At 45.8% G+C, this 21,926-nt stretch overlaps 1 protein-coding gene across 1 annotated transcript in view; it reads left to right on the top strand.

Annotated features, from left to right (window-relative positions):
- The window catches only part of TNPO1 (transportin 1), a 1,170,250-nt gene that overhangs the window by 1,124,281 nt on the left and 24,043 nt on the right, over positions 1-21,926 (top strand). The window contains exon 23 of the mRNA XM_069224095.1: positions 5,808-5,950. Within this exon, the coding sequence (XP_069080196.1) occupies positions 5,808-5,915 (108 nt within the window). The 3' untranslated portion in view covers positions 5,916-5,950. The remainder of the gene's footprint in view (positions 1-5,807; positions 5,951-21,926) is intronic.

Raw genomic sequence — 21,926 nt, 5'->3', positions numbered from 1 at the left:
GCTTGCACGCACATTCCTCCAGAGCAACTGCTGCTTCCACTGCTTTAACATGCGGAGTTCCTGTCCTGGATATCTGCCAGGCAGCTACATGGGCATCCCTGCACACGTTTGCTAAACATTACTGCCTGGACTGTCAGGTCCGTCGGGACAGCTACTTTGGTTGTTCGGCCCTACAGGTCTTTCTGGTATGATCTTGGTTCGCAGCCCACCTCCAAGGATGGCATTGCTTGGGTATCCGTTCTAAGGTAAGGAATCTGCAACTAGAAGTCTCTATCAGGTGTACAAGTTACTTACCTTCGGTAAGGAAATATCTGGTAGACACATATTCTAGTTGCAGATTCCTTACCGACTCACCCATCCTCCCCGCTTGCGAACTGATTTCTAGGGACAGGGATTCCCCCTTTCAGGTCCTTAGCTCTGGTGCAACCATCTCATTGTTCTTAGCGGCTCTGCGCTCTGGTTTTGAAAGTTGTTAAAAGAAACTGACGTCACTGCGCAAGGGTGGCGTCTATGTACTACTCCTGACATCATCACGGCGACTACGACGCCTGCAGAGTCAACTGACGCCACCAACCGACGCGCAAGGGTATTGCTCAAAGAACAATCTTCTGATCCAGTCTGACGCCTGGGGTAAAATTCTAAGGGTAGGAATCTGCAACTAGAATATGTCTGTACCAGATATTTTTTTACCAAAGGTAAGTAACTTGTATGTTAAATGAATTTATCATAGTCTGTGGAAAGGTCAACCTGACAAACACTTCAAGCCTCAAAATGTCTCACTTTCCAACTCCTCCACGTGAATAGCCACATTATGATTAGTGCCATATCTGTCTTGGTCAGTGGCAAAGGACACTTGGAATTCCATTAAAAGTAATCTTACAGCCTCAAAATCTCTCATTTGCAAATTCATCTTAGTGGACACTTCTAATACCATCAGCAATCCCTCTGTCAATTTCTAGTACTCTCTACCCATTCCCAGAAATTCTGTCAGGAAGATTTCAGCTGTAAGATTCTTTGTGTCAGATGATGTTCAGACACATTGCTGCTTTTGAATACATTTTTCTCCTCCTATTCACTATTGCTTATCCTATAATTATACACCCCATCGATTCCTCCTTATCTATTCTGTATTCTACCTAATTGCTTGTTTATTATTAATAGCAGTTTTTGTGTCTAAATGCACATTTTTTTAAATCATTTTTAAGTTTTGCACGATCCCGCAAGTGGGCAGAGATAATTGGTTTTCATTCCTTTAATGAAGATACCTGTGATGAGAACGGGTTTTGAGGAACTTTTGCTGCTTTGTGGTTATATCTTCTCATCAGATTGTTTTTTCGACCTGTCTCATCTACACAAAAGCTGTATTTTTTCTATATTGTTTCCTCATGAGGTGGCTGCCTGTATGACATGCAGAACTAGAGCTTTACACAAACCTGTATGTAATATATGTGGTAGTGAAGCTTGGACCTATTACACGTGCAAATTCATTGAGGAATCTATCATGGTGTTCTACCGGTGACAGATAGGCTACCTTCCCTGATGAGTTACTTTGCTATCTTACGTAGCTAAATAACATATAGAGCATCTCAGAATGCACAAGATAATTGAATAGCAGTTAGGGGAACCAGGCAGTTGTTTGTTACTATAGTGGTAGTAAATGTCTCATTCATGCTACTGTCCACATTTACATTGCTAAAAATACTTTACACATCCCTGAACCCAGCAGTTGGAGAGTTCTGCTTTGGAATTTCAAAGCATGTGTCTATTGCTTGCAGATAATTGTATTTATATAGCGCTTACTACCCCTGATGAGGCGTTGAAGCGCTTTTCGGTGAGTAGCAGGTTTCTGGAACCCAAAAAATATTAGTGGTGACTTAGGATCAGTGAATATGAGTTAATTTGAGTGGTGTCTCTTAGTTGGATTGAATAGGATACTGGAGGAATAGAAAAGGGAAGAGCGTAGAAAGTGGTATTTGTGAGATCATAGTAGTAAGGTGGGGTTTGAGATGAGTCAAAGGAGGGATACATGAGGAAATAATTTAGAAAGAGTTGTCTTTGAGATCATAGTAATAAAATGAGGTTTGGGGTGATCCAAGGAGGGATAGGAGAGGGAAGAGTCTAGAAAGAGTAGTGCACTGGATAAAGCCACAGTAGGAGTAAAGTAATAAATATATAGATACATAAGTACATAGAGGGTATACATGTATAAGGAAGAGAATATATCGAGATTTAAAGTAGTACTTTTTAAACTCAGACTTTCAAGTATTGCTGTACTTTAAACTAATTTATTTGTTAATTTGTTATCACTAATCTTTTTTTTTATTGTGTATTTTCCTCAGTATTTAAATAGTGAAGCACTTGTAGAAAAAAGGTATACTATTTAGATACTGTGATAGATAAATAAGAGACCCATAAGTATCTATGCAAATAATTTATTATATGAAAAGAAATACACATATCTAGATACATATAATCAAATTATAAATGTTTACACAGGAATAAGCTGTACATTAGTGTTTGAGTGTGGTGGTTATGTAGGAAAGAGCCAACTCGTGAGCAGTCTTCTGAAGATAAAATAGTTATCCATGGGTTTTGTGTTATTGGGTAATGAGTTCCATAGTTTGGCTGCTTGGGCGGAGAAAGATGTGCCATCTGTTTTTTTTAATTGTATGGTGAGATTTTGAGACAAGGTGCCAATTTGGAGTGGAGGATCCTTTGTTGAATGTATTTGGTAATTTTGTTCCTGATGAAAAGTGGTCCTGTTCCGTGTATTGCTTTGTGGGTGATAAAAAGTAGCTTGAAGGTGTATCTTCTGGCAACTGGTAACCAATGTAGGGCCCTCAAAGCAGGGGAGAAATGGGATTGTGGCTTACATGTAGGAGTAGTCTGGCAGCAGAGTTCTGAATGTAGTCTTTTCATAGTTGATGAAGTTGATCCATGGTAGAGGCCTTTGGCATAATCAAAGTTAGACAGTACAAGAAGGATTGTAGCATGGACCTTGTGTGGGAATGCCATGTGAGGGAAGATGCGTCACAGAGTTTTCGTAATAATGAAGCTTGATCTTGCTAATTTGTCCACTTGGGAATTCATTGATCGCTTGGAGTCTGATAATCCCAAGGTTTTTTACTTCCTTAGATACTTAAGGAGGCAGTCTCAGATCATCAGGCCAGGTGCAAAGTGGGCCACAATTTTAGTATTTCAGTTTTGGGAGCATTCAATTTTAGATGACTCTGTCATCCACAGATCATCGGTTCTGAGGCAACTGAAGTTGTTAGAATTTCCAATGCCTTTGGGGCTTTCCAGTTTAAGGAGTATTTGCGTCATGCGCATAGTTAAAGCATCTGAGTGAAAATTCATTTATCATTGTCGGTAATTACTTCATGTAGATGTTCAAAAGCATGGGTGAAATGATAGAGCCTTGAGGGACCCCTGCTTTTGTTAAATACAGCTTGAATGAGAAAGGGGGACTATAGATCACATTTATGCTTGGATCCAGTTGAGAGCAATTCCCTCTATGCCGGCTTTGTAGAGTCTTTGTATTAGAGTGTCGTGGTCAACTGCGTGAAGGCAGCTGAGAGGTCCAAGAGAAGTAGTGCAGTGTCCCCACTGCAGTTTACTGTGTTTTTAGGTTCATCCCAGATGCAGATGAGGGCAGATTTTGTGCCTCTTCCTGGACAGAATCCTGTCTGGTAGTCTGAATGTATGGAGTTATTTTCAATGAATTGTGACATTTGGACGAATGCTCTTTCAATCACTTTTCCCAGGAAAGGCCCATTTGTAATTGGTCTGTAGTTGTTGGGGGTATGCGGGTCAAGGTCTGTTTTCTTTAATAATGGGGCAAATGTTTGCTTTTTTATGATATTCAAGAAAGATTTATTGATGATTCTTCTTGCTGGTGTGGCAGCAGAGGTAGTTAGAAGAATATTCTTGAATATTTGTGGTGGACAAGGGCCAGAAGAGCAGCTGGCTGGTCTGCTTGTCTTGATCAGAGCCATAAATTCACTTTGTGATATTTGTTTGAAGGAATGCGGAGGCAGGGTTACTCTACTCTTGGGGAAGAGTTTTGGAAATGGATTGGTGCTGGTGGTTTTCCTTTGTTTTAAATAGGAGTCCAACATGTCTCCAACATGGTTGTGTAATGATTTGCTATTTTGTCGGGAAATAATTCTTGAGTAATATGATAAGTTCCTTCTGTGCATTTAGGTTTATGAAATGCGGTGAGAATTTTATAAAATTAATTGTCTGCACATTTAGCATTTTAAATTATGTCTGAGCAGTAGCCTTATTTTTAGCTTTATTGAATGCTGACTTGTATATTCTGTTAGGTTTCTGTAGGTGAGGATTGTCTCAATTACTGTTTGTTTTCAGCCAAGTGTGTTGCAGCTTTATAATTTGTTTTATCTCTTTTATTTCTGTATTTGTCCATGGTGCTTTTTTCTTTTGTCCTGTTTTGTTGTTCTTCATGGTATTAGGATATTGAAAGCTTCCTGTAGCCATGTATAAAGCTTTTGAACAGAATTTGTGCCTAGATCTGTGTTGGATGTTAGTTGTGTTTCTAAGTATTCAGAATTGAGTTTGTTCCATGGTCAATAGGTGGATGCATGTAAGGTGGCCTGTGTTGAATTGTGAATCATGTTGGAAAGCTAGCAAATGTTAGTCTGACCATGTGACTGAAGTGTTCCTTTGAAAGGTATATAGTTCTGGATAAGCAAAAGTGACATCTATGATGTGGCAACAATGTGTGTGGGTTTGTGTGCGATCTGATGTAAGTTGATTGTGACTAGGTCAGTGATGATGACTATTTGGATTTGGCATATCAGGTTTGTCAAAGTAAGTGTTTGTCACCAGAATGCATAGGTTGGGGTGTAGTGTTAAACGATTCGAAACTGTGTCTATAAATGTGTCTGGGAATGTTGCATTGCTGTATGTTAAGGAGAAGGAAATTAGAGGAGGAAGTTGGTGTTGGGTTGCATCTGGTGATGAGGGCCTCACAAACTTGTATGGAAACTCGTTGACTTTGGTGAGATTTATTGTTTGCTTGAATATAACAGCTAGTCGACCTCCTCTTTTGCTTATACCATTTTATGTGATAGTTTGTTAGCCTGGAGGAAAGGCTACATGCAATATTGGGGCCATGTCATTTCCTAACCATGATTAGGAAAAGTAAGTCAGGTTGTGCGTCAGTGAGTAGGTCGTAGATGTGCTTGTTAGAGGGAGATTGAGCATTTATTAGTAGGCAGTTTAGAGATTGTGTTTTGGCGGTGGTGTGACTTTGTTTTGTAAAAGAGTGAGCAGTATTTGTGACCTAGTAACAGGTGTGCCATTAGTGCTGGTATTAGTTGTGTTAGGATAGCAATAGTTTTGTTTTTCTTTATCTTATTCCATGTCCAACAAGCTTATAAGGCACTTTAAACAACCATTGCCACCACAAATGCATGCAAACCTTTTAGAGTGAGTTGATGAGCTGTGGTGTTTTTGTAGAGTAGCCTTGTTGTGTAATAGACATGGGGGTGTGAAGTTGTGAAGAGTGTCATATTGTTTATTTTATTTGCGTCTGGTTGGGGTGGAAGGTGTATGGGTTAGGGATGGTGGTGGAGCACATTGGTCATGTTTAAAAGCTCTAAATTGTGCAATGGATAAGATCCTGGGTAAATGAGAGTTGTTGTGTTGACATATTTGTGTTAGGTGTAGGTAAAGAGAGAACATTTGGGAGTAAAGAAAATGGTATGGAAATTATTTTGAGAAAGTAATTTCATTTGACAAGATTGTTTGTCTTTGCTCAAGTCTTGTGTCTTTTGTGTTTGCAGATTCTTCACGGATTTAAGGACCAAGTAGGGGATGACAATTGGAGGCGTTTCTCAGATCAGTTTCCCCCTCCTCTCAAAGAACGCCTTGCAGCGTACTACGGAGTTTAAGCTCTTATGCTGTAGCTGCAGCCTCATCATTAGGGGTAAGTCATTGGAATACAAAGATTGGTAATTATTTGCTCTAACTCAGTGAATTATCAAAGTACCTTATTAAACCAGAATGTTTCTTCAAGGAAACCTAGCAGTTTGGCATAGTACAATTGCTGGCATTGCATTTTAGGTTGTGTGGATGCAAAAATAATTTTGATGGTGAACGGGAAAAGAACACCCATGATGAAACAAAACTACCACACTTGCCTGATTTGTTTGAGACTGATTTTTACATCACCCCAGTTCCCAGCTGGTAGGGAAAAAACAAAGATGAGTGGAGAGCACTTAATGCAAAACGAGTGACTGCTTGATGTCTGAACTTCATCCCAAGCCTGCTTGTTCCTTGTAATAATCACAGGTACTACACATTTACCACCTGGAACTAGGGCAGTGCTTTAAATGGAAAAAATAAGTACTCACCCAAGTTAGGCTATGGGTTAGGGGTGGACCATGGGTGTGGCTTGGGGGCGGGGCTAGGGGCAAACATTTAATGGAATCCTTATTTTCTTGGTGCACATAATAGAGATATTGGTGTTATCTTTAGAGTATTCTTGTGGCCCTTATATGTACAAAAAGATACATTTGATATTTAGTATATGTGCTTGATTGCCTGTACACAAACGGTACATACAAAAAGTAAAATTGTGATGCTATATAAAGTTTTGAGTCGGTTTGATGTTTTGTTCTTTTTTTTTTTTTTTTTTTTTTTTTAAATTAAAATTTAAAATATTCCAATGCAGAAAATGTGAGACTGAATTAGACATTAGTAAGGAGGCCTGGAAGGGGACTTTTTATTTGGTATGTAAGTTTCAGTTGGCCCTTTTTAAGGGTAGACACACCCTTTTTTCTTTCTGAAATCTTAACAGTATCTGTCTTCTCAGATGTCTTTACTCTGTGTTCCTGCATCCTCTCTTCACCTTCCCGTCACTGTGCTCTTTCACACCCACAAGGGTGCTCATTCACTCTCTCCACCTGTAAACAAACCATTTTCTTTTGTAAATATTTCATCAGCTGTCTATCTCTATATCCTATACAATCATAATTAAAATTGGCAAATATTAAACTTTTGCACTGTGCACTCCGCTGAGAGGCCAAGGATTGGATGTGAACCTTTGTGCCCCTCTGGCAGGCACAATGAGAAGCTCACACTGCCTCCATCCAAAGTTTTTAAACATTACCCCACCATAAACAGTAAGGTAGGCTCTCAAACCCATTCAGGTCACCAAGCTTCATTTGTAAGTCTTGATATAGTACACCACCTACTGATGCAGAAGGACCCTGGGCCAAAAAGTAATTAGAGGCAACTCGAGACCTAAAAAAGGAAGTGGAGGAAATGAATGGGGACCGTCCCATAGAAAGGGTCTTCATTTTAGTAACACAGTACCAAAAATACTAGATAGACAATACCCTAAGTAAGGTAAGTAAACACACTAAATATGGTTCACTAGTAATCAGAAATAAGCATAAATAGCAATAGAAAGGGCAATAGCAATAGACCCCAGGGGGAGCCCAAACCATATACTAAGAAAATGGCATGTGACTGCGGGACCCCTACCCAGGTAAGTGGAATCTGTAGAGGGTAGCTGGAGGGACTAGGAATCCCAAAAAGTAAATACCACAGTGCCCCCCAGCGACCAGGAAGAAAGGGGTAAGTTACTGGATTTTCCCCAAAACTACCAAAAGGAATGGAAATAATGAAACACCGAGACAAGACTGCAGGAAACCAGTGGTGGATCCTAAAGAAGGAAGACCTGAAAGAGAAGGGGACCAAGTCCAGAACGCGGAGAAGTGTCTGGTGGAGGCAGGAGCCATTCCCCCACCTGTCTGTGGTGGCAGGAGTTGGTTGACGGTAGGACGAAGATGGTCCGCAATGCAGCCCTGGAGTCGGTGAAGAGTTTGTGGAGGTGCAGTCAACGTCCCACGCCGGATGGAAGATTGCAGTCTGTGGTTTGGAAAAGACACCAACAAGCCTTGGCAAAGGCAAGAGCCATGGTAGACGAAAAGTGGTGCTGCGGGGGACCAGCAAGGTCCAGGAGGACCCAACCCACAGAGGGTAGTCCCATGGGACCCTCACCAATGCAGAGAGTCCACAGAAAAAGAGGCAGCCCCCACAGAACCACCACTGGAAGAGGAGCCCACGCAGCACAGCTGAAGAGGGGTCCCACGCCGCAGGAGAAGCACGCATATGGATGTGTGTCACAGGGAAGAGTGCTGGGGCCTAAAGATCCCTTGGAGGAGATGCCAACAATCCTTGGTAGCTGCAAGAGACATGGTGCATGGGGCACTGTCCTGCCTGGGATGGCAACTTGGATAGCTGGCAGAGAGGACCAAGGGGACCACTCCAGACCTCCATCCGTGATGCAGGTCAGCTCAGGATGAGAGGAGATCCATGCAGCCAGTCATCGTTGCAGTTGGTGCCTGCAGATGCAGGGGAGTGACTCCTCCATTTCAAGGGAAATTCCTTCTTGTGCAGACTGAAGACTTGCCGCCTTCAGAGGATGCACAGCCGGGGAAATGTTGCAGAAACTGGAAGGAGCCGTGGAAACAATGTTGCAAGCAGTCTTCAAAGTGGCTGCAGATTGTAGGTTCCTGGGGGGTCCAATTGCAGTTCCAGTGGGCAGACGTTGAAGTAAATGATGCAAAGGAATCCTGATGGAGTCTTGCTCGTCGAATCTGAGGACGCACCCAAGTGGGAGAACCTAAGAAGGAAGGGGCATTGGTCACTTAGCTGGGTGACCGCCTTTCAGGAGGAGGCTCTGACGTCACCTGCCTGACTTGCCGACTCAGATGCTCCCAGATGCCTCTGCCCACCTTGGATTCAAAATGGCAGACTCAAGGGACCCTCTGGAGGAGCTCTGGGCACCATCCCTGGTGTGGTGATAGATAGGGGAGCGGTCACTCCACTTTCCATTGTCCAGTTTCATGCCAGACCAGGGACTGGAGATCCCTCAACCGGTGCAGACTGGTTTATGCAATGAGGGCGCCAAATGTGCCCTTCACACTATACAGATGCTTGGAGAGGCTCCCCCTTCCAACCCATGTAACACCTATTTACAAAGGGAGAGGGTGTTACCCCTCTCTCCCAAAGGAAATCCTTTGTTCTGCTTTCCTGGGCTTGAGCTGTTCAAGCAGCAGGAGGGCAGAAACCCATCTGAGGGGTGGCAGCAGCTTGGGATGCCCGGAAAACCCCAGAAAGCTGGTAGGAGCAACGCTGGGGGTCCTCGAAGGAGCTCCATAGTGCATGGAATCATACTTAAAATGCTGGCAACAGCCGAACATGCCAAGGTTCAGAGTTACCATTAAGTAGCTGGACATAGCTATGTCCAGTACATGCTTAAAATAGTGTCCCTGCACTCACAAAGTCCATGAAAATAGAGCTGGAGTTCGTGGGGGCACCTCTGTGCAGGGGTGCCTTCACACACTGGTACCTGCACCCTGCCCTCTAGGCTAGGGGGGCCTACCAAAGGGGTGACTTGCAGTGACCTGTAGTGAAATGGGTGCATGCACTCTTTCTCACAGGCTGCAATGGCAGGCCTACAGATACACTTTGCATTGGCTTCCCATGGGTGGCATAATACATGCTGCGGCCCATGGGGGACACCTGGTGCCCCAATGCCCTGTGTACCATATACTAGGGCCCTATATGAGGGCACCAGTATGCCAAATGTGGGGAGTGTGTGGTACAAGCAACAGAATTTAAAGGGAGAGAGCATGGTCACCGGGGTCCTGGTTAGCAGGATCCCAGTGCGCACAGTCTGAACATACTGACAACAGGCAAAAAGTGAGGGTAACCATGCCAGAAAGAGGGTACTTTCCTGCACCAAAGCAGTGCTTTTTACTATTCTTAATTTGTGTTTAAAACTTACACCCAGCTGGATGAGATACCTTTTTATCGCTTTCTGAACATGAAGGTCTAGCAAGTATTGCAGGTATTCAGCAGATTCCAGCTATGTGTGTGCTGTGCCGTGTTAAGCAGATAACTCTGGGGCTACTCTAAACCTATGCAGATACCACACTCCCTGTATTTGTTTTATGGGATTCAGCAAGTCAGCTGTCTCCTTAGCGCACAGCATCTGTTTGTGTTACTCTGTGGGCCTGTGACAAAGGAGGGACCTTGCCATATACTGAAATATAAATCTGTTAGCTTTCACTAAATTCTTTACATAGAACAGTTTAATATACCATTTTATCACTGATTCAAAATTGATATCTCGTATATCGACCTTGGAAGGATTAACTGCAGAAACATCTTATCTAGTATTCAAATGTGAAACCTGCACATCACACACCAGTCTCGGTAGAAACTGCTGACCTTGCTAACTTAAGCATCTTATAGTACTAGGCAGAATAGGAGTCAGTCACCTCATTTCACTACACCAGGAAGACAAAAAAAAATCACCTGATCTCACTGCACGGGTGGAGTGGAGGATAGGGTGAGTGTTCTTTGATTTCACTGCACCAAGACGAATGGGTGCCAGTCTCCTGATATCACTACACCAGGAGGATTGGAGCAATTTGCCTCATTTCACTCCACAGGGAAGACAGGAGCCAGTCCCAAGCATCAGGTCCAAGGTTATCACCTCACTGTTTTTTGGGCAGTTTTAGATGCAGGCCGGTAAAAATAATTGGAAAAACCAGAGAGAAACAGTATTTTTTCCCTGCCCTGCTGAGACGTGAAACTACACCTGCATCTAATGAAGAAATATGTTAAAATGTCTTTAAAGGCTGTCTGAAAGATTTTAAAAAAACAACTTCAAGCTAATTGTCACATAATAAGCTGTCCTGACAATTTTAATAGAATAATTTTTCACTTACATGCTTTTGGCTGTTCCAGACTAAGATGATGTAAGGATAAAACATGGCCAGTATTTTCTTTCTAACGTAATGGCAGTTGTAGTAGGGGCCTGTAGCATTCCAATTCTCTCTGTTACTGAGAGGTTTTTGTTGTATGCTGTTTGGGAGGTGGATATTTTAAGTGTCCTTGGGTGAGTTTAGCACTTGTTGACACAGGTTTTTTTTATTTTTCTCTGAAGACGGGCTTCATGCTCAAGAGGTGGTACCGGTATGGTATGTACCCTGCTCTGTGTAGAACATTTTTTTCTATACTTTATAGGCGTTAATAAACATCTTGTAGCCCTGATACGGAACTTGCCTTTTGTCTCCTATTGTGTAGGAAATTCCCCTCTTTCTGGCATGGTTACCCCCACTTTTTATCTGATGTAACTGTGCTTAGACTGTTTTCAATCAATCAGGATTTATAAAGCCTGGCTAATCACTCAATAAGGTATCCAGGCATTTGCAGGTCCTGGAAGCTTAGTCAAACAGCCAGATCTTGAGGGACCTTTGAAATTCTGGAAGTGAGCTGATGGTCCGGAGGTGTGTGGGCTGGCTGTTTCAGGTTTTTGCTGCAGCGTGAGTGAAGGAGCATCTTCCACTTCTGCTTCGCTAGATGTGGGGGGTATGGGCACGCAAAAGGGAGGCAGAGTGTAGTCTATTCGACAGTTGGTGGAAGTTCAGGCATTGGTTAATGTATGCAGGTCCTCGGATATGTAGATCCTTGTGTGATTAGGTCAGCATCTTGAATTGACATCCCTTCTGTATAGGGCGCCAGTGGAGTTGCCTGAGGTGGGGTGTGATGGGTTCATCAGGGAAGGCAGAGGATGAGTCTGGCTGTGGCGTTCTGTATGATCTGAAGTCTCTGTAGGAGGTGTGTGGCGATTTCTGCATCAAGGGTGTTGCTGTAGTCCAGTCGGCTGGTGATGAGGGCCTGTGTCGCGCTGTGCCTGTGTGTAGGGGTAGCCACTTGAAGATCTTGCGTAGCATGCGCAAAGCAAAGAAGCAGGCGGTTGATCTGTGATTTCATGGTGAGCTTGTTTCTGAGGTTTCTAGCATGGTCGGAGGGAGTTGGTGTGGATCCTAGGTCTGATGGCCACCAGGGTTTGTTCCATGTGTTGCTGCTGTTACCAAAGATCAGTACTTCAATCTTGTCTGTGTTCAGCTGCAGGCAGTTGTTCTTCATCCAATCAGCAACGCTTGTCATGCATCTGTGGAAGCTGGTTCTGGTGGTGGAGGGGTCATCGGTGAGTGAGAGGATGAGTTGGGGGTTGTTTGCGTAGGAAATAATGTTGAGACACTGTGATCTGACGGTGTTGGCCAGCAGGTTCATATATCCTTTGAAGAGCATGGGGCTTAAAATGAGCCCTGGGGGAACACCAGAGGTGATCTCATTGGGTTCCGAGGTGAAATGTAGGAGATAGATCTTCTAGGTTTTTCCAGTGAGGAAGGAGGTGATACATCTGAGTGCATCGCCTCAGATGCCGATGTGGTGGAGTCTCTTGATCAGCATGTGGTGGAATACAGTGTTGAATGTTGCTGAGATGTTGAGGAGGATCAAAGCTGCTGTTTGTCCTGAGTCGAGGAGGGTTCGCAAGTTGTTGGTGGCTGCTGTCAGGGCAGTTTCTGTGCTGTGATTGGTGTGGAAGCCATCTAGTGAGGCATTGAGTAGCTGGTTCTTTTCCAGGTATGTTGTGAGTTGATTGTTGATGTTCTTTTCCAGTACCTTTGCTGGGAATGGGAGCAGGGAGATTGACCAGTAGTTTTTGGGTTGGGTTTGGTCGGAGGGTTTTTTTTTTGAGTAGAGGTCTGACTTCAGCGTGTTTCCAGGCATCGGGAAATGTTGCGTTGTTGATAGGTGTTGAAAAGGCTGGTGAGTTCCTTGGTGATCATTTAGTTTCCTAGGTTGAAGATGTAGTGCAGGCATGGGTCTGTAGTAGCTCTTGAGTGGATGAATTTTATGGTGGAGGTGATTTCCTGGGTGTAGAGGATGTTCCTGCTAACCAGGACGTTCCTGCTAACCAGGACCCCATTGAATGTGCTATGTCCTCAAAATTTGGTAGTTTTTGGTGCGTCATACGCACCACAATTGGCATACTGGTGTACCCCTGTAAGTCCCTGGTAGATGGTACTTGGGTACCCAGGGCATTCGTACACCAGAGGTCTCCCATGGGCTGCAGCATGTATCATGCCACACTGGGGAACCCATGCAAACTGTGTCTGCAGGCCTGCCATTGCAGTCTGCATTAAATGGTGCACGCACCCTTTCACTGCTGATCACTACACCAGGTCACTGTAAGTCACCCCTATGGTAGGCCCTTTCAGCCCAAAGGTCAGGGTGGAAGTCCCTGTGTGTGGGCACCACTGTATGAGCATGGACTTCGTAATTGCGGGGAAGCCATTTTGTACATTATGGTAACTCCGAACTTGGGCATGTTTGGTATCAAACATGTCTGAATCTTATCCCAGTACTGATTCCAGTATTGGTGGCATGATTTCATGCACCATGGGGGTTCCTTGGAGGTTCCCCCAGTTCTGCTCCTACCAGTCTTTTTGGGTTGGTGGGCAGCCCGCGCTCCCCAGGCACAATTCTGCCCTCCGGCTGCTTGACCAGCTCAAGCAGGGGACAGCAGAAAATAGGATTTCCTGTAGCAGAGGGTTGCAACCTCCTCTCCTTTGGAAGTAGGTGTTACTGGGTTGGGAGGGGTAGCCTCCCATTGCCACTGGACTGCTTTGAAGGGCACATTTGGAACTGCCTGGCTACGAAAAGGACTCATCTGGACTGCTTTGCTGAGAACTGCTGGCTTCTGACTCTGATGGAAGGACTCCGCCTTCCTCCTGAAGTGTTCTCCAAGGGCTTGGATGAGCTTGCCTCTTGTTTCTGACGTCTCAGGGCCAACAAAGACTTTGCCCCTTCAGAAAATCCTTGTGTCGGAAAATCAATGCAACCCCTGCCGAAATTGTCACAAAGCCTCCATCGAGGCTTAGAAATCGCTGCACTGCCGACCAAAACGACGCAGCACCAACTTCCAGACTGAGAATTCAACACAGCACCTGTCTTGCAATGGAAAATTCTACGTATTGCCTACCAGATTGACGCAGTGCCTGCTCCTTCAAACCAGCGCATCAAGAATTTTCAATGCATCTTCCCTGGGTGTTAAAATATCTCTGCATTGCAGTGAGGAACCAAGACTACACACCTGAAAAATAACGCAAACCCTTGCAGCGCGGAATAGAAACAGCTCATTGTCTGTGCCGTGCCGGAAAATCCGACGCAACACCTGATTTTTCCACGCATCTCCTGCCTCTGCAGTCCCCATGCGTCGTAATTTTTGACTCATCCCAAGTACTGTGTGTTACAAAGAAACAACTATTGATTTCTGAGGATTGAGACTCTTAAACCTTTTAAAAGTGGTATTTCAAGTTGTGCTTATTGGATCATTGTAGTTTTAACCTTATTTTATTCAGATAAATATTATCTATGTTTCTAAACCTGTTTGTTGTTTTCACTGTTACTGTATGATTTATTGCACAATTACTTTAGACATTGCCTTCTAACTTAAGCCTGACCAGAGAGTAGGCACATGACAATTTGGATTGTGTTGTGACTTACCCTGACTAGGATTGTGGTACCTTTTTGGACAAGGGTGTTATACCTCTGCCAACGAGAGACCCCATTTCTAACAGCTTCTTTCTATGCTCTCCTGTTTTATGGTGTTATTCACCTGTGCTTACTTCTATAGGTTGAGATGTCGTAGAATGTTCCTCACTCTCTTCAGAAGATGTCTATATACTTTAGTGCACTAAAGGCAGTAGATGTGTTTTGTCTTATACTTATGGTGGTTTAATGCCCCCTATTTCCTGTAAGGATGTTATCTCCTATAGTGAGCAACTGCTACTCTTTTTATGAGTTGCAACTCCTCTTTTTGCTTCAGATTTGTCTACGTTGTTGTCAGTTTGAGGACACCCACTTGTGCGTTTTGTCCCTGTAGAACTTGTTTTTTCCCTTTTGTTCCATACTTCAGCCAGGTTTCTCACCTGCTGTCTTCTTATAAACTTCCATCAGTGATCAGATGAGGCCTACCCAGTCAGTTGAGATTAGTTTACATGCTCTGTTAGCCTTTCTTTTTCTGATAGAGACTTCTAGTTGCAAATTCCTTACCTTTTGAATTTCCACCAGGTATCAGTCTGAATCTGAAAGTTTTTCCCGAGCAGTACCCCTGCACACCGTGAGGTGCCGTTGATCGGCTCCTTGTCAATTGTCCACACCTAATGACTTCATGTGTCCTATGTAGGCGTCACTCTGGCATGCTGATTTCTGTTTGTTTTCTTTACTCTCCTGCCAGCACTGATCCAAGAGAGCTTACCCCTCAGACATTTTTGAATGGCCTTTTTTGACTAGTTGTCGAAGTTTTTTTCAAGTTGATAGCACTTCTGATGCATGAAGGATGTCATCTTTGTAGACTGGGTTTCAGCCCTGTAGATCCTGCTAAGGGGCGGGGTTGGTGACGGATCTAGACCTCGTGTGCCTTTTAGTGTTTGAAGTGCGACCACAACGAGAAGTCGTGCTCCAAGTATCAGGTCATGCATCTGAAGGCTTCGAGGGAGTAGTCCCTGAAGCTGATGGTGGCCCCAATGCTCAACTCTGTGTAAATCGAGGTCCCGGTCGAGAGGAAGGGAGCGGTCGCAGAGCCCCCCTTCGTGGTTGTCCCACTCCAAGTCTTCTGGACAGTCTGATAGGTTGAGGCATTAGAAGAAGTCGAAGAAAGGGAAATTTTCACCTTTTCCGTCGGCTGATGAGGGAGCGTCATCATTCTAGGTCTCCATATGCAGAGCCTGCATTAGGGCCAACTCCGCACCTCACTGAGTTTTAGGGAGCTAGACCGACCCTTGCCCATCTAAGAGTTTTAAAAGGCTATGCGCCTCATTTTTAGCCAATCCAACAGAGTTTTGGAGGCCTTTGGGCTCTGGGGAGTCAGAAGGGGCCCCTCTGGTTTTGCACTGGCGGCTTTGGCCCCGGCTCTGAGGGGCACCCATGGATCCATGCTTCGATCCGAGATGGCATCTGTTATACCATCTCCACCTACCCCGAAATCGGTCCTGAGGTTCATGACGGCGCTCATGCGCCTATGGAGGTACTACCGCCATCCTCATTACTGACTCCGACACACAACCTTATGGGCATTGTATGATGCCGGCTCAGGCACTGACTGAAAAATTGCCTCCTATGTCAGATCCAGAGCCTGTTTCTTACGGGCTAGAGTACGGTGAGGAATGGGAGAGGTTGCTAGGTCCTTTAGAATACCAGCTCCAAGGCCCTTTGGACTGGCGTGCGGACTTGGGTGAAGCCAGTGGACAGTTACTGTCATGCCTTCTACTCCAACCATGGCTACGGAGGCAGTTGCTTCATACTCTGATGGTGCCAAGAGCAGCTGAGTTCCTGGACCTTGATCTGCCTTCAGTGGTAGTCAGGACTAACCTTGTAACAGAGGCTTCAGCCTGGAGCTTCATCCTTGGAACCCCTGTGTAGGAGGCTGGCTCAGTATATGGGGTACACCTATAGGTGAGGCAGCCTGTATTAAGTCCAGGCAACCTTTAGTGATAGTGTAGGCGGCGCTAGATAATCGGAGCTCTCATAGGGGTAGCTGTAGAAAGCAGCAAAGGTTTATCCAGGAGGGTGTAAAGCGGTTGCAAAAACCACACAAGTCAGTCAGTGAAGTACACACAGGAAAGAACCACACTAGTATTAGAAAAATATGCAATATTTATTCTAACACACACTCTAGAACTAACTTTGGTATATCGCCTAACCGGAGATATGGCGTACAAAAATATACTTAGCAACAGGTAAGTAAAGGCATAAAATAACATGAGCCCCTATTGAGAGGGGGACCTAACCCATATACTAAAAAATAAAAAATGGAATGCAAAACTCACTCCTAACCCACACTACCACCCAAGGACCCTTAGGACTGGGGAAGTACTAAAACCCCAAAGGTAAGTAGGTAGGATTCCCCAGGCCACCCGTGTGCAGAGTAGAAATCTCAGGTCAGTCTCCAGAGGCTAACATGCGGAAGTTGCAGTTGGAATTCTTGCGTTTCAGGACCCTTCCCAGAAAACCCTGAGGAACCCCTTTGGGACAAGGGCGGTTGGATAGTACCCCCACCCATGGATACCGATGCAGAAATATATCCAAGGAGTCGTCCACAAGCTGTTCCATGCTGTTCTTATAATTGCAGAGGGGTCAGTGGTCAGCGGGACCACCAACAAGCCTTGGCAAATGCAGAGAAGTGTTGCACGCAGTTTGCAGGGTTTGTGGGGACCAGCAAGGTCCAGGTGACCCAACCTTGGCAGGTAAGTCAGGGCCAGCCCTCAGCAAGCAGGAGAGCCAGCAGCAATTGTTGAAGCCCCCAGAAGGACTCTCTGGCAGCAGGCCCAGGGAGTCACGGGAGGCCGCAGCAGTACAGCAAAGAGGGATGCTGACATCGCATGAGTGGCAGAGAGAATGTCCTCCTTGGAGCTGAAGAGTTCTGTAGGCCCGGACCTCTTGGAGCTCGGAGGTATTTGGGCTGAAGAGCCCACAAGCTTTGGCGACTGTAGGAAAGAGCCATCTTTCTAGCATAGTTACCCCCACTTTTTGCCTGATGTCAGTGTGTTTGAACTGTAGTTCAGGACTCCAGTGACTGCTCTTTTCTCTAAATTTGGTTGCTGGTAAAAGTTTTACACCCACAATTGTCATACTTGTACATCCATGTAAGTCCCTAGTATATGGTACTTTAGTACCCAGGTCATTGGTACACCGGGGTCTCCCATAGGCTGCAGCATGTATTATACCACCCCTGGGAGCCCATGCAAACTGTGTCTGCAGATCTGCCATTGAAGCTTGCATGAAAGGGTGCACACACCCTTTCACCACTGAACCTGGTCACTGCACTTAGACATTATAAGTCATCCCTTTTGTAGGCCCTTCAGCCCAAGAGCAGGGTGCATGTTTCTGAGTGTGAGGGTGCCCCTGCATGAACAGGGTGCCCCTACAGACCCCAGGCCCATTCCTGGACTCTAAGTACAAGAAGCCATCTTAATGTATGTAGTGGACACTTATCAACACAAATGGTCCATCTATATAATGGCTTCTCTGGACCTAGGCATGTTTGGTATCAAATATGTTGGAATCACCGATTCCAGTGTTAGTTGCATGATACCATGTATCCTGGAGGTTCCTTAGAGGATCCCCCAATTCTGCCTGTGCAGCCTTACAGGGCCTAGTTGCCAGCCCACACTATTGCTGACCCCAGACACCATTCTGCCCTCCTACTGATGAGCCAGGCTTAGGCCGGAGAAGCAGAACAAAGGATTTCCTGCAATGGAGAGGTGTGACCGTTACCCCTGTGTGTTAGGTTTCTAAGGGCTGGGGTAAGAGTGCCACCAGACTGCTTTGAGGGGCACAGCGAAACTGCACAAAGTACAGGGAAGTGACCCACCTCCCTGTCCAGCTGCTCCTCTATGGAGGTGCACAGAGCTCTGCCAGGTGACCACTTGATTCTGCCATCTTGGAAATAAGATGGGCAGAGGCCCCTTGGAGCATCTGACTGGTTAGGCCAGGTAGATGACGTCCTTGACCCCCTCTGGCAGGTGGGTCACTTCAGAGAATGACCAACCCCCTCTTAGGGTTACTTAAGAGATCCCTTGTGGATGGGTTCTCAGATGTGTCGAGCAAGACTCTCCAAGGAACTCTCTGCAAGACAGCTTCTGCTCCTGACCTCTGGAACCACTGATGTTCTGCTTTGGAACCGAAACACATCTGCTTCTGGTGGGAAGGTTCCCACTGCAACTTTGTTCCCCCGGATCCTGCAAGAATTCTGCAACATCCAAGGCTGTGCATCCTCGAGGTTCACAAGGACTCTGTTTGCACCTGGAAGTATGAAGGAATCTCCCTTGGAGTGAAGGAGTCACTCCCCTGCATTTACGGGCACCTCAAGACAACGTCGACTAGCTGGTGGGCTCTGCCGTCCCACGGACATGTGAAGATTCTGCTTCACAGGTAGTGAGTCTGTGGCCTCCTCTGGGTCCTGCTCGTTTTCGAACCAACTTATGAGACTATGGGCCCCTGCCGCTGGACTGGAACCCCAATGTTGACTCTTCCTCCGGGAGATCTTCAGTTTCCAAGAAGCCCCCGCCCCCAGCACACTGCAACTCGAAGATCAGCCCCTGTCCTGATTCTCCTGCTACATGGGTCTTCTGTTTTGTCATGCTGGTAAGGCCTCCTTGTGACTTTGTGTCCATCACCTGTGGGTCACTCGTCGGGGGGGGGCTACCTCTTCCACCAATTTGCAGGAACTTAACCTTCAGGTGAGTGGGCATTGCCACCTACACCACCTGGGCACCTCCAAGACTGCTGGACTCTGTACCCTTCCTTTGTAGGGCCACCACACCCAGAATCCGTCTCTGGGTTCTACTGGGCTGGTCCACAGGTCGTGACAGCAGCTGGACAATCTGAGGCATCCCCTGACTTCAGAGAGAGTCCCTTCTTTCCTCTGACTTCTGGGTATCTTGGGGTAGGGGCACTCTCCATCCTTCCTCTTGTTTGCTGGTTTCCTTGTGGTCCACTGGGAAGGGTTCTGAATTTCACAAGCTCCAACCAATACTCTCTGTGTTAGCCTAGGGGGCAACTGGGTGGGTAACTACCTTGCACCTGGTTGCTGGGGACACTTACTTGTACGTACCTCAGGTGTTTCTTCCTGCCCCTTGATAACTACCACATTTCCCTCGTCTGGGTTCACTGTTTCACATTCCACTTTTTTAGTATATGGTTTGGCCCTCTCCTAGTGCCCTGTGTATTTTTATGCTATTTCTGATGGTTATTTTGTGTATATATTGTGTGTAAGTATCTCCAAAGGGAGATATACCAATGCTAGTCTAGTAGTAGTGTTGTTATAAAGTATCCTTTATGTTTGCAACACTTGTGTGGTTCTTATGAGTGAGTTACTGGCTAACTACCGTGGTATTGCAAGTGCTTTGCATTGCTTCTGAATAAACTTCAGCTGCTTGCCTCAGCTACCCCCAGAGAGCTTTTGCTATCTGGACACCTACTCACTATCACGAGTTGTCTGGACTCATTCTTTGCAGAACTTGGAAAAAAAGTTGCAGAAGGAGCCCTCCTACTGGTTACAGTCTTATTCTTAGTTCCAGCGAAAAACAGCAGCGGTTCCTGTGTCCAGGTTGCAGAAGTGTCTTGCAGAGGAGACTTGCAGGTGGTTCCTGACGTCTTGCACACAAATCTGAGGGTCTCACCCTTAGGGGAACCCTCACGTAACCCAGGAATGGGGTTGGACACTAACTGCAATGATCCACCTATCAGAGGGGTCAGGGACGGCACCCAGCTGAACTAACCATTCGGTGGCTCCCAGGGGCCTCTGCTCATATTATTTACAAGATGGCAGAATAAAGTGGCCACCTGGCAGAGCTCTGTGCACCTCCCTAGTGGAGTAGTTGGCAGGGGGGGTGATCATTCCCCAGTCCTTTGTGTAGTTACGTGCCAGAGCATTAACTGTTCCTGCAGTGGTACAAACTGGTTTATGCCACCTGTGCCCTTCAAAGTAGTCTGGTGGCGTTCAGAGGTTTCCCCACCTCAACCCAGAGACACCCATTTCTAAAGAAGAGGTGGTCACACATGCCTTACAGGAAATCCTTTGTTCTGCCTTCCTCTGCTGAGTTAAGCTCAGAAGAAGATCAAGAACAATGGGCCCAAGTTATTCTTGTGGCTCCAGAGTGGGCACGAAAAGTATGGGATCCCTAGCTCTTGAGCATAGCCATTGATCCTCCTTCGGGAGGATCTTCTGTCACAGCAGCAGGGGATGGTTCTCCACCCGAACATGTCCAGTCTCGGCCTTCTTGCGTTAAGATTGAGCGACAGCAGTTGATAGCTTTTGACCTTCCACCTGAACTCTGTAATGTTATCTTACCAGCCAGGCATCCCTCCCCCAAAACCGTATACGCCTGTTGATGGATCAGATTTGTGGCCTGGTGTATAGACCAGTCTGTTGCCCCCCTCTTTATGAGGTTCTTTTGTTTGTCTCTCTGGCCCAGCAGGGTTTCTGTCATCTCGGTTTCCTCAGATTGCCTGACCAACCTTCTTTGTTTAAATCTCCCATTGTTGGAAGATTTCTTCATGGTCTTACTCATCCCTTTCCTCCTTCCCGTTCATAATGCCCTAATGGGATTTGAACTTATTTCTTACTTGTCTGATATGTGCCCCTTTTGAGCTACTTCACAACTGCCCACTGTAGGAAAGTAGCATCTTCCTGGTATAGTTGCCTCCACTTTTTGCCTGGTGTCAGTGTGTTTAGACAGTAGTACACTGGGATTCAGCTACCCAGGATTCCAGTTAGTGCTCTCCCCCCCTAGTTTAGGTCTATGGTAACTTTTACACCTCACAATTGGCAATACTGGTGTACCCATGTAAGTCCCTCGTATATGGTACTTGGATATCCAGGGCATTTTGGTTCACCATGGGTTCCCCATGGGCAGCAGCACGTATTGTACCACCCATGGGGGACCCATGCAAACTGTAACTACAGGCTTGCCATTGTAGCCTTTGTGAAATGGTGCATGGACCTTTCACTCCAGATATAAGGCTTGCCTTATATCATGGTCACTGCACTTTGACCTTGTAACTCACCCCTTCGGTAGGCCCTTCAGCTGAAGGGCAGGGTGCATGGTTCTAAGCGTGAGGGTTCCCCTGCTTGAGCAGAGGTGCCCTACAAACTCCAGACGCCATATCCCGGGCTTTGAAAGTGCAGAGAAGCCATCTTAAGGTATGTAGTGGACTCTGGTAAACATGAGTTGTCCATCTACATAATGGCTTCACCAAATCTAGGCATGTTTGGTATCAAATATGTTGGAATCATGCAGCTACACTGATTCCAGTGATAGTTGCATGATACCAGGTACTTGTACTCTGGTGGCTCCCTAGGGGATCTCCCAAAGTCTGCCTGTACAGCCTTGCAGGGTCTGCATACCAGCCTATGCTGCTGCTGATGCCAGACACTGCTAAACCCTCATGCTGCTGAGCCTAACCTGGGCAAGGGAAGGCAGAACAAAGGATTTTCTGTAAGATATAGGTGTGACCACCTCTTC

The sequence above is a fragment of the Pleurodeles waltl genome, chromosome 1_1 (assembly GCF_031143425.1).
Source record: "Pleurodeles waltl isolate 20211129_DDA chromosome 1_1, aPleWal1.hap1.20221129, whole genome shotgun sequence".
Classification (NCBI taxonomy): Eukaryota; Metazoa; Chordata; class Amphibia; order Caudata; family Salamandridae; genus Pleurodeles; species Pleurodeles waltl.
The sequence above is the reverse complement of the archived record's forward strand: the minus strand, read 5'-3'. Positions and strand labels throughout refer to the sequence as shown.